General features: G+C 29.4%; 1 protein-coding gene across 4 annotated transcripts in view; it reads right to left on the reverse strand.

Moving 5' to 3' along the window:
• Nucleotides 1–379: 379 nt before the first annotated feature.
• LOC100743347 (serine/threonine-protein kinase minibrain) overlaps nt 380–12662 on the reverse strand; it is a 25978-nt gene continuing 13695 nt past the window's right edge. For 3 of the 4 annotated variants that reach the window (XM_012386467.3, XM_033321041.1, XM_033321042.1), the window contains 7 exons: nt 12526–12662; nt 10314–10482; nt 9413–9580; nt 9031–9317; nt 8815–8961; nt 8150–8582; nt 380–5173 (listed from right to left, as the gene is read on the reverse strand). In XM_012386467.3, the coding sequence (XP_012241890.1) occupies nt 4716–5173; nt 8150–8582; nt 8815–8961; nt 9031–9317; nt 9413–9580; nt 10314–10482; nt 12526–12662 (1799 nt within the window). In that variant the 3' untranslated portion in view covers nt 380–4715. Of the gene's footprint in view, nt 5174–6838; nt 6938–8149; nt 8583–8814; nt 8962–9030; nt 9318–9412; nt 9581–10313; nt 10483–12525 lie in introns of all 4 variants that reach the window. The other variant, XR_001102344.1, reaches the window with a different exon arrangement.

Here is a 12662-nt window from a genome sequence, read left to right on the forward strand (position 1 = left end):
GTAGCAGTAGCAGTAGTAGTAGTAGTAGTAGTAGTAGTAGTAGTGGTAGTGGTAGTAGTAGTAGTAGTAATAGTGGTAGTAGTAGTAGTAGTAGTAGTGGTAGTAGTAGTAGTAGTAGTAGTGACAGTTTAATAGCAGGAATAGTAACAGTGGTAATAGGAGTGATGATGGTGATAGTGGTAGTAATAGTAGTAGTAATAGGAATAGCAATAGTAGTGGTAATAACAATAAGAATAATGGTAATAATCATAATAAAGACAATAATAAAAATATTAATCACATAATCATAATAGTGATAGTAATGATAACGACAGAAGTAATATCAGGATGAATAATAATAAAATAAAAATAATAACAATAATAATAATAGTAGTAGTAATAATAGCAATAATAATATAATGTAATATAATATAATATGAAAATGTTTACAGGGTAGATACAACTTTTTCTTCATCTTGTATGGAGGCTTGTTAATTTTCATCTTAATAAATTGGTTTTTCTTAATTCAGTTTGTTTTCTGTATTCATTCCTTACATTTTTTATGTCGGTTAGCGTGTGCAATCATCAAACAAGAAACTGAAATGATGGATGTGTACTCATCATTTCTTCTCGTCTATAGACGTACGCACTTTGCATAACAGGCATACATCAGTCGTGTATTATAGTATATTTTCTGAACACAATGTTTTTACACATGACGTTAGGAAACTTATGGTATTTTAATCCAGTCACAATGTGTTTCAAAGAATTTGTTTTAAGATTTGCATAAATATAACGTATGGTTCTCAAATCATTTAACCAATTTAATAATTTGAGTGAAAAAAGCGTAAAGTGAATTTTTTAATAAATACCCTGATGAAGTTGTTTTAATTTTTTTTAGACAGAAATTAATAAAATAACTCGTTTTTTCAAAATATGAAGATATCCTGTATCTCATTATGAAGCAATAAAAAATATACAAAAGTTTTTTAGTGATATATCGACAGTAAATTAATTAAATTTTATTCAATTAAAATTATTTGAAACACGAATCGTGATCGGTTCTTATACTATTTAAATGTATACAACTCTGTTGTTTGCTAATTGGCATAAATACTCTACATTTTGCGACAATTGTTGAGTGGACAAATTTTTTCGGGGTACAAAAACTATAAGAAACATATACGTTACAAATGGAAAAATATGAAAATATTTTGAAACGTATTCTCTGTGTAAAAAGTTTTTATATGAAAAATTAATTGGCGCGTTTGAAATGAATCTATTGTTGTATAATATATGAATTCCACTTTCTAACGAAAATTTGTCAATTTCATTTGTTATCCGACATATACTTCTTTTGTTTCACCAATTTTTTTCTTTTTCGAATAATCGACACCACTCTTCCGAGTATTTTTTAAAGATCTCCATAGTAATTAGTGAAATTGCACACATTTAAAACATTTCCCCTTCTTTTTCATTGTAAATATTGAACGAATTTGAATTTCAATTTTATGTAACGATCATCGCCTTTTTTTACAAGCGGCAACTCTACTAAATTTACTAGTAAGTGATAGGATACAATCAATCACTTTATCTTTGATCTAATCAAAGTAATGGTAATCGTTTTGGTAAAAATTAATAACTGTCAGATGAGAAAATGCTTCGATGATACGTTGGAAAAAACTGCATTGTGCTCAAAAGTCAACCTCTTCTAAATCTTTCCTCGTTTCCTTTTAACGAAAAAAGGACTTAGAAGACGACATTTTCCTATAATACAGTTTCTTGTGCTACAATTTTATCAAAAGTGAACTTTCCTCGTACCAAAATACATAAGTAAAAAAAAAAAAAAGAGAGAAAAGAAGAGAAGAAGGAGCAGGAATTCTAGTTCTTTGGAGGACTGATGAGCACAATACATAATAACGTGAATTCGGAAGAGGGCATGTGTGGAATCATCACACATTTTGTCTACGTTTATAGAGCGTACTGATTTTTGCCGTTCAACAAGATTATCGAAATGTCAGAAATTGTCATGAAAAATCTTGACTAAATCTGACAAACAATGTTTTCTGTTTGAAAAATCATTCTCTCCCTTGCTCTCTCTCTCTCTCTTTCTTATACACATACACGCGCACGCACGACGCACGTACTACACACGCACACACACACACGCGCGCGCGCGCGTATGCACGCACACACACACACACATTTTCGTTTTTTCTCGCTTTCCCTCTTCCATACTCTCTTTATAAAGTTGAGAGATATCGTCACGGCAAAATGTTTCTCGCTAACATAGAAATTTAAGAATAACTTCATGGTTGTTAGTAATTATAATTTTAGATCGAATTTACACCATTGCGTTTATCATTTCTCATTTATTCCACTTAAAACAGAAATTCGTTATACCTTTTAAAGTTAACATAACATAAGCAATGATCGTCATACATTAGGGCGAAGTAAAAATACTAATATAAATTTTTTAGTACTTGATGGTAGAAATCTATGAATTCGAACGAATGTCGTTTCGCGAGTCATTACGTCTATCGGCAAATCTTCACAATGCAAATATTTAAAAAATGCAGGATTCTAAGCAGCCTATCTAAACAAGCAATTCTCGAAAATTCAAACATTTCATTCTCTTTCATAAATTCGTATAATAGAAAATAAGGCAATTAATGTAAGTTTGAAATTCTCTTGAGGTGTACAGAAAAAATTTCCTCGAGAAAACGATGCATATTTTAAGTTAAGCTCCTTTCATGTAAATTATAATATTGTGAATGAAAAATATTCAAAATCAGTGTTATTAAAAACAAAATATTAAAAACCTGAATAAACAATGTTAAAATTATATAATCACATGCTTCGAATAAGCCGATAAGAAGCTGGCATACTGCATACAATAAAATATTAAAGTATCATTCGAATGTATATTTAGTTTCTGTAAAATAATACAAAACGGTCAATAAAATATCGTAAAATAATTTTAAAAATCAACCTGTTTAATGTATATGCCACAACAAAGAATAGAAACATGCAAAATATCTCAAGAATTATTTGTTGCAGTATATGTTATTAATAAGTATCGAAAATTTACATCGTTCGTCGTGTCTTGTTTTATATTATCTTATCGTTATTGACACAATTTGTTTGTATTTAATATTTCGCATTCTGGCATCGAAATTTACGTTCCTAGTTGTCGGTACTCTATAACCAAATATGAAAAAATAAGAGAAATTCATTAGAAGGACCATATCGATCGATACAATTATCAGAACTTGAAAAGAAATGTGCAAGTGCCAGAAAACGATTATAAACTTATGCTGAAGGTATATTAATATAATATAAATAACATTACTATTACCAAAGTGAAACGGCAAAAATCAATTACGACTGCCATTGGAAACATATGTATATGAGTACGCGCATATCGTTTATTATAAAGTATCTAGGTTTTTGTATGATTATATCGATCTTGATCTTATGTGTATACTGCCTTTTAACTTTCTTATTACTGTCTTCTGTATAAATATGTATTGTTGTTAAATCATGCAAACCTCGTTTGTTTAAAGTCCTTCGTCGGTAACAAACTGACGTTTGCAACGTCCTCTTTTCTATTCATCAAAGTAAATAAAAGAGTCGAGTTTACAATGTCAGTGTTCTCCTCTTTCACACTTAAAAGCTAAATCCTAAAGCTGCACTCTTATCATTTATCTATATATATTGTACAAATAACTAGCATTTGACGCGACTGTTTGCTAGCAATTACTTGCTAAACCGTTTATATTCGTGACATTGTGTATAAAACTCTATTGGAGTATATGCTTACACTGGTAATTCTTATTTTTCCTTCTGTTTAATGCATTTTTAATAATAGTAATTATCACTTTTTCGCTCTCTAGGCCACACAGTTTGGGTGCCAAAATTTATTAACGACGTTTGCACGCGACTAAAGCATTTGGAGTGTTTGCAGAATCGGGCAGGACCCGAGAGGCCAGCTGGGTTCATCCTCACTAGACCATGTTTGTCTGTCCGTGCTCATAAGCAAAGTATCATAAGCTTCTGTGCCGGACGCGGTATATCCGTGCCCAATGTAAGACCAGTCGGCTTCTTAAGATAGACAAATAAAAAAAACTAAGAAGAGAAAGACAAAATGGAAAAAGGAAGTTTCCCTCATGTTTTCCTTTGCATTCCTTCGTATTTCTATTTTTCAACTGAATATTTCTCATTTTTTTTCTTTTTTTCTTCCCCTCCCCCCCATCTTTTTGTTTTTAAAGAAGCCACTCATATATTTTTAAAATCTCCTTTTCTCATAAACGAACGAAGAATTTCTTGTATGATGAATTGCTTTGTTAACCTGTCTTTTATGTTTCGTTTTTGTTTTAAGCTGTTAGTTTGAAGCAATGTACTCTTACTAATGTACTTTTATTTTTTCAACATGTTTACGCAGCAATACTATATTTGTAGTGGTTTTGTCTCAAATTATTTCTCATGACCAATAAAACGACGAAATGCAAAGCAATGCAACGGGGAAGGACTTCAAATTTCCTACTGCCCGTTCTCATTTCCCTCTTTTTCTTTTCTTTTTTTCATAAACAGTACGATAGGTTTTACGGTATCGTCATGAACTTCGTATATACAGTATATATAATCACCTAATATATATTTTTGACGGTACCGCTAACGCGACGATAGTATGTGTAATTGGCCATCGCCGTAGTTCCTTTTTATTCTGTTTCGTTTCAGTGAATAGCAACTGGACTCTGCTGGACGCATACTCCAACCATAGGACTGTCTTCCCTTTCTGGGTCTCTTTGTTTGCCGGTTGAGACTGTCGACGGTTGTCTGACTATTCCGTGCGTATCAGTCGTTGAATAACCGTAATTGTAAAAGTTCTGCTGCTGAATCATCGGTGAGGTCATCATCGCAGGCAGATGGGGTATACCAGGGAGAATTAGGCTATTATACGATCCAAGAGAGCTTTGTATCAGGGAACTGTCTACAGATTGCATGGACATCGGGCCGGATGCAGACACCCCAGTGGCCGAAGTTGACGGATAGTTTGTTGTAACAACGCGTCGATTCCCCAAATGACGAGGTGATGACTCGCACTCCATTGGCTGATAGCCACCAGGGAGACTTGATACTTGCATCGGATTGCCACTGTTGTTGCTTCCCTGTCCTGACATGGTTACCAGTCCTGGGACATTAAGAAAACATAACCTTAGATAAACAGATTAATCATTTTCACACTAATGCAAAGATCATCCAATGGATTACTATCTCTTACTATAGAATGTCACTATAAGAAAGTTAAAACAAATAAAAAAGTTTTCAAAATACTACGGGGATACATTCCAGGCATTGAACTTAACGTTTCGTTTTCCTCTCGTATAGTCAACAGTTCTGATTTAGATTTCATTGATATCTAAATATACCGATACCGACTGATCAATGATCGATATCTAAGCAATAACCAACTGTTCATCTTTGTTTCGGGTCAATCGAAAATGTAACAAGTTTAAACATATTTTACCAAAATTATGATTCATATACATAAAATTAGAAAGACGATTTCTAAGAGTTGCGTCTTTTACGAAATTGTTATTTCATATAATTTCTATATTATATAAAGTATTCTATAAATACATTTATATTATCTGTTATTTGCTAGCTATATCAGAATAAATATGATAAACTTATGAGGTAAAAATAAATTTATAAAGTGAAAAAAGTAATATGTTTTTTGTGTTTTTAATGACATATTACTATTGTATTAATAATATTATAACTGCTCTTTTTATTAGATTTTATAATTAGATACTGTTACATTTAAAGGACAATTTTAATAAGAAGCCAATAAAAAAGCTTTCTTAATGTTATCACATTAATATTTTATATAATGTATTTTGATTTATGTTACATAAGTGATTAAATAAGTTAGACTAAATTAAAACCAACTAAATATTGTAGTTATTCATTCATGGTAAAGTGCAATTAATTAAAAAAGTATTGTTACGCTACTCTTTAAAATCGTCTTCCTTTGTATTCTATGATTCCTTATTATTTAGAAATATGTACTTTTTAGGACACTATATGCGTACATAAAATTACAATTAGTTATATATTAACTATATAAACCATTTTAATGAACATTTAGATAGTCGCTTTCAGGTAAGAATGTACAAGTCAGAAAGAAGAAATCATACTAAGAAAAATGAATGTAAAACGATAAATGTGCAGATTATAAATCAATAAAATGTTTACTGCAACAACAGAATTTAATGTTTCGTTATACGATGAAGATGCACTTCGCATGCTATATGCAAGCAGTTAAAGCATGCATGAAATAAATTACAAGACAATGAAGTAGTTGCTCTACAGAATAAAAACTTAATACAGATATGCAAATTGAATTACTTTTAACAAGAATATGTTCTCTGAAAACGAAAGAATTAATAAAAAAATATATATGCAATAAAATATATGTCATACATAAATTATTGTTATTTGTTATACTTGCATTTCTCATAACTTCGGATATAAACATTACAAAGAACATATTCTTAGAATGCTATTTAATATTTACTGCTTTTAAAATCTAATGTATTTCATAATAATATAATAATTTAAATAATAGAATTTATGATAATAAATATAAAACTTATAAGAGTACACTGTATCGAAGAACAGAGACACGGGCAATCAATATGAATCCGTCTCTCATATTTAAAAAAAATCAGAAGTGCAAGTTCTTTTATTCAAGCAAGCAAGGCTTCGTATATTACATCCGAGGTCAGGATATGATTATCAGGGACATTGTTAGTCTTTTAGCTTGTAGGATTGTTTGTTAGACAGAACTTACTTATGTTAGTAAGTAAGATTAGGGTTGGGGCCTAGGACAGGTCGTCGCCGCCCCGCGGATACGACAGTCATCGAGCCACGTACTGTCCCCCCATCATATCTACGGGCAACAACAAGTATCGTTTAGTTTGCGCAGAAAATAAAATATATCAGACAAATATACATTTTATGTTGATATTCACTGATATTATATTATGATTTATATCTCTACTAAAATGTAATTATTAAAACAGTTCTTCTATTTAAACAAATTTTTAATAAATATAAATAATTATACTTTATAAGTGCCAATCTTTTGTTTATTTCATAAATAATTTTTATTTATTATGAAATATGTAATTATATAAGCAAATGTCTTATTTTCTGCACAAATTAAAGCCTGCCTAAATCTTCAATACAATGCCGCAGTTCCTTAAAAAGTTCAACACAAGAGAGTCACTGTATTGCTCTAATTCATTAACTTTTAGATATGTATAATATTTCTAAATTATCGCAGAAGCTTGAACTCAATTGGATGTTAAATTATAAACACTGAATTAAAAAACATGTTTATATGTATGTTACTTCAATTAGATTTTATATAGATTTATAGATTTTATATATTTATATAAAGAAGTACATTTTAGCTGTATAAGACAAAAGTTGCTATACATTATATGAAAAGCAAGTAGAAACAATCAGACAAATTTTCAATCATAAGATTATACAAATTTTTTTATAAGTTAAAATAATTAATTAACAAAGTTATAAATTTAACGTATAGCCAGAATGTCAACTGTATATTTACTGAAACTGTGTACTTTTTAAGCGATATATAGTCTCTTTGCAACGATTATTTGCATAATCCGTGTAATTATTACACATTTTATATTGTAAACAGCACGTGCGTTTATTAAATAAACAGAAATCTATTAGTAGATTTAGATTTATTCTAAATAAAGAAATATCAAATATAACTTTATTTAAAATTGATGTAAAAAAATTAAATTATCCACCTAAAATTTTTTATTTATATATTATCACATGATTTATTTTACTAAAATTTAGTTCATTTTATTTACCAGTGTAGTTTATCTAATTTTATTTTATTTATCAGTGTAGGACAACTTAACGAGTGAAGATGATTAAAAATCTTACTGAAAGTAGAATAACTGTATTATATACAAACTGCTTAAATTATGATTTAAAACCAATGGTAACAGGTAAAAAAAATACCAGATTTAAAGGAAAACATCTTTATCCTTCACGCGTGTAAAACGACCCAGTAAGCAAAAAATGCTGCTTTATGCATTATGAAGTTTTAGTAACTTACCATGATCTTGGCTCATCGATACCACTGCCGGGCTCGTGTTAGCACTGTTGGCAGCAGCAATATTTGTGTTGGTCCCCTCGTCGGCTGTACGCTTAAAGAAATTGTGCTGAAGTGCATAATACGGTGTCACTCTTGTTTTCGGATCAAAGTCTAACATTCGCAGGATCAAGTCTTTGAATTTGAGGTAATCGGAAATTGAATGACCAGGTTCACCTATCCTTCTACCACCAGGGCCTCCGCTTTCGACACCTAAGATATCATGTAAGCGTCTTGTACCAGGAGGTTTGTACTTTTTACCATCCTTTGACTTTTTCAGCACATACGAGCCATCCGTGGGGACTTTGTCAAAGTATTTCCGCGCTTTATGCGCTTGGTCCAATATATGTTTCGGTGGCATTCCTAGTACTTCTACGATTTTATTCATCTGATCGACCTGTGAAAGAAAAAAATGAATAATAAATAAAAAATACTTACTTTTCAATAAGAATTACGTACATTATAATGTTGCAATGAAAAACAATTATGTATTGTAGATTAAATGATTATATATTAAATATATTATAATACATGAAATAAATTAATACTAAAATACTCTGCAATCAAATTACATCATAGGTGAGAGTTCAATAAGTTAATAATATAACTTAATAAGTTATAATTGCTACCTCATTGGCCCCACTGAACAGAGGTTCTCCTGTATGCATTTCAACTAAAATACATCCTAGACTCCACATGTCTATCGCAAGGTCATAAGGTATTCCTAATAAGACTTCAGGAGACCGGTAAAACCTGGATTGAATATACTGGTATATCTACGAGTAATATTAACAACAATTAGTTTCTGGATATTATCAAATTATGGTATGCCGTCAGATATTCACCCTTTGTCCAAGTTGACATGAACTACCAAAATCCACTATTTTTATCGCACTTCGTTTGGGATTGCACAAAAGTATGTTTTCGGGTTTCAGATCACAGTGAATGATGTTCAATTCCGGTGTAGACAGGAACAAAAGGGCAGTACACAGTTGCTGTGCAAACTTCCTTGTTAAGTTCAACGACACTCCTCGAAAATTCGTATTTCTAAGTAGATCATATAGATTATACGATAACAGTTCAAATACCAGACATAAATGATTCCGCCACATAAAATGCCTTTTTAGTTTAACTGTAATTAAAAAATTTGAATTATGAAATAATTATAAATAATTTGATTTAAGTAGTACGTATATATATATCTAGTTATAAAATACAATAACCAACCTATATAATATTTGTTGTCGGTATCCGCCCTGTTCATCATTTCTAATAGCCTCACTTCGATTTGCGCTTGATTTAGAAAAGGTTTTTTGTTCTTGATAATTTTTATTGCCACTTGCGTTTGTTCTTCATGATCAAACGCTTTTACTACTTGGCCAAAACTGCCTTTACCTATAAAATGCAAATATTTCATGTCATAAAAATTATATTTATCGTACTTTACCACTCATAAAGATATATATTAAAGATTGTATTTAACTATTTAATTTAACTAGATATTTAAATCTTTGATATTGATATAGAGTATTGCTAAAGGAAACGGTGTTCTTAAAAGATGTACATAATTAGATATTACTAAATGTATTACAGATAAAATAGAGAAAAATGTCTCAGAAATATTTAAAATACTCATATTTAAGAAGATAAGCATTAAAGAAATGATTAAAAGCACTAATATTTACAATGGTACATATAAAGTAATAAAACAATAAGTTTATCCAAATAAATTCTAAAGTTAGTTGTAGGATTGTACTATAATTACAAATAATATTGCTGAAAATAGTACATATATTAGGAATAAGTCAATGATTTTCGTAAATTTAACTTTGCATAAAAGAATACGCTTATATATAACCACATTGAGAATTTTCTACATTTATCTATTAGCTACAGGTATTTAGCATTATGAGAATATCTTTTACATTGTTTTCCCTCTTCTCCCATTTTACTTAAGAAGGTTACTTTTCTCAGAGATACTTTGTACATTATTTTTATATAACACTCTTTTGTAATTTTTCCAGTTCCGTTGTTATATAATATTAATAACGGATTCCTCGTTATAAATGACTCATATTTAATAGAATAGAACATAACCGAGCATCTTTATAGTCTAGAGCATTATTACCTATTAGCGAATCGATCTCATAACGATCGAGGAACTTTTCCCCATTCTTGATAATATAATCATGATTATCGTCATCCCAACCATCGTTGTACAATTTTCTTTCTTTTTTATGGGAACCATCTTCTCCTTGCATCTGTTGCGCCCTTCTCTTTTTCTTAGCATAATAAACCTATGAAAAAAACGAGAAAATTAATGAAGCAGAAAATTATATACTACAGGTTATAAAATGTTACATTAGACAATATAAACTATTAAAAATTTTTTTAAATATTAAACGGATATCTTATTTTATAATAATTTGATTATTAAACAGAGTCAGAATTCAAATAAAAATTATTAGTTTTCAAATAAATGCAAATATTATAACATATTTCATGCACGAAATATTTTTATTTTATTTTCAAATGCTTTTGTTGGTTTTTCCATCCTTTCTCATACATGGATTAGTTAGTATTCAATTTTTTCTAATGGTAGAATGGATTAAGCAAAAAATAAAATGAAAAAATATAGCACAAACAAAACGTGGAGTTAGTCAAATCCAAATAAAGATAAAATAAGGATAAAGAAATTGAAAGACATAACTTGTAAGTGACAAGATATAATTAAGGAAAATAAAATTATTCCATAAAAGAGATAAGTGCAAGATAAAAATTAATGAAGACTTATTGTATGAATATTATTATAAAAAGAATTTAAAAATTTGAAGAAGCACAGAACACTGATTTAATTCTTCTGCACTTTTTATTCATTAATGCATTTGACAGGTTTCTTTTATCAATATTTTATATCACAATAGTATTTTTAATGATAAAGGCAGAAACAAACAAATAGAAATAAGCTGTACAAAATAAAGATAAAAAGTTAGTAGTTGAGTTAAATGTAAGGTTTGTCAAGAAAATAAATATATATGTTTAGCATCAAAGAAAAGTAGAAGTATAAAACACTGTAATAATGTTGTATTGCATATGATATTATTATATTATTACGTTATGCTATCATATTATTGTAAATTATCTCTCAATAGATTAATTGGGCAATTATTATAATATAATAATCAATAAATTATTGATAGAATGAAAAGTTTCCGACGAACTTGATTGAAGACATAGAAGAATGAAGAAAGAAAGAAATAGAATCTTGGACTGTCTTTAGAAGAATGTAGGATATTTTCGTATCTTTTTTTACAATGTTATAGAAAATATTTGAGAATTTTGAAGGCATTATAAGTTTTATTATAAAAGATACATATAAATCGCAAGTTTATCTGTTATTATTTGTTTTCCATCCAAAATTAAATGATCTTATAACATTTTCATTATTCTACTTAGTGATGTACGATCTTGTTTATATTAATAAAAATTATACAAAAATGTTTATATTAATAAAAATATAAATTAAAACTGTTTTAGATTCTAAATGTTTACAAACCATTTACTATTATTTCTTTTATAAAAGAAAAAAACAATGAGAAGTATTACTATAGGTTACCAACGAAGCCATTAATTATGTCTTTATGTTTAACAAAAGAATGGACAGCTAGGAGAGAAAAGAAGGTGAATAAATAAGTATGTAGGTGAGTAAGTATGTAGTTAAAGAAGTTACGTGCGTAGATGAGACAAAGCAGAGGAAGAGGTGGGTATACTGTGAAAGACGTGGAGGAAGATGGATAAGAAAGGAAGGGGTACGATAAAGATAACCAATTAATTTGCACATAATATTAAAGGCAAATATATTTGAATATTGATTATTTGTGCTCTAAACACACCGAATAAATCTAATGTAAACGAACGACTATTGAGCAGAGGTTAGTAACAATTATTTATTATAAAAATCATTTATCGACATGATTTCCATCCATTACTGAATTTTTTACTATTATTATTGAAAATCGAAACAAAGGAAACAGAATACGTATTTTAATTGTCCACTTGTAAATTTTGTATTCTTAGCCTTTTACCTTTTTACTACCTTAACTACGTCAATAATTATTTAATAGTAATATTCAATAATGTTTAATTATTGTAAAAATCAGTAGCATGTTATGTTTGATGTGACAGATTTTCAAACTATTCTTCTGTGAATCGAAGTCAAGATTCAAGGATAGTATAATTTTATAATTTTATCAAAAGAATAACAGTAAACAGACTTGAACAGAAAAAGAAGCATAATTGAAAAACGATAAACGATTTGTTAAATGAAAAGTATCTTTCACCTCGTTGATGTGCTTGTAAGTTTTGATGAGATCTACACTGAGTTTCCTAAGAGGTGCCGTAGCTGGATCACGAAACCTATGGGGTATCCTAGCTTGCATAGCGTGTATATCCGCGGGGGTTTCTTGCGGAACCCCCC

Source organism: Bombus impatiens, unplaced genomic scaffold, assembly GCF_000188095.3.
Source record: "Bombus impatiens unplaced genomic scaffold, BIMP_2.2 scf_0389, whole genome shotgun sequence".
NCBI lineage: Eukaryota > Metazoa > Arthropoda > Insecta > Hymenoptera > Apidae > Bombus > Bombus impatiens.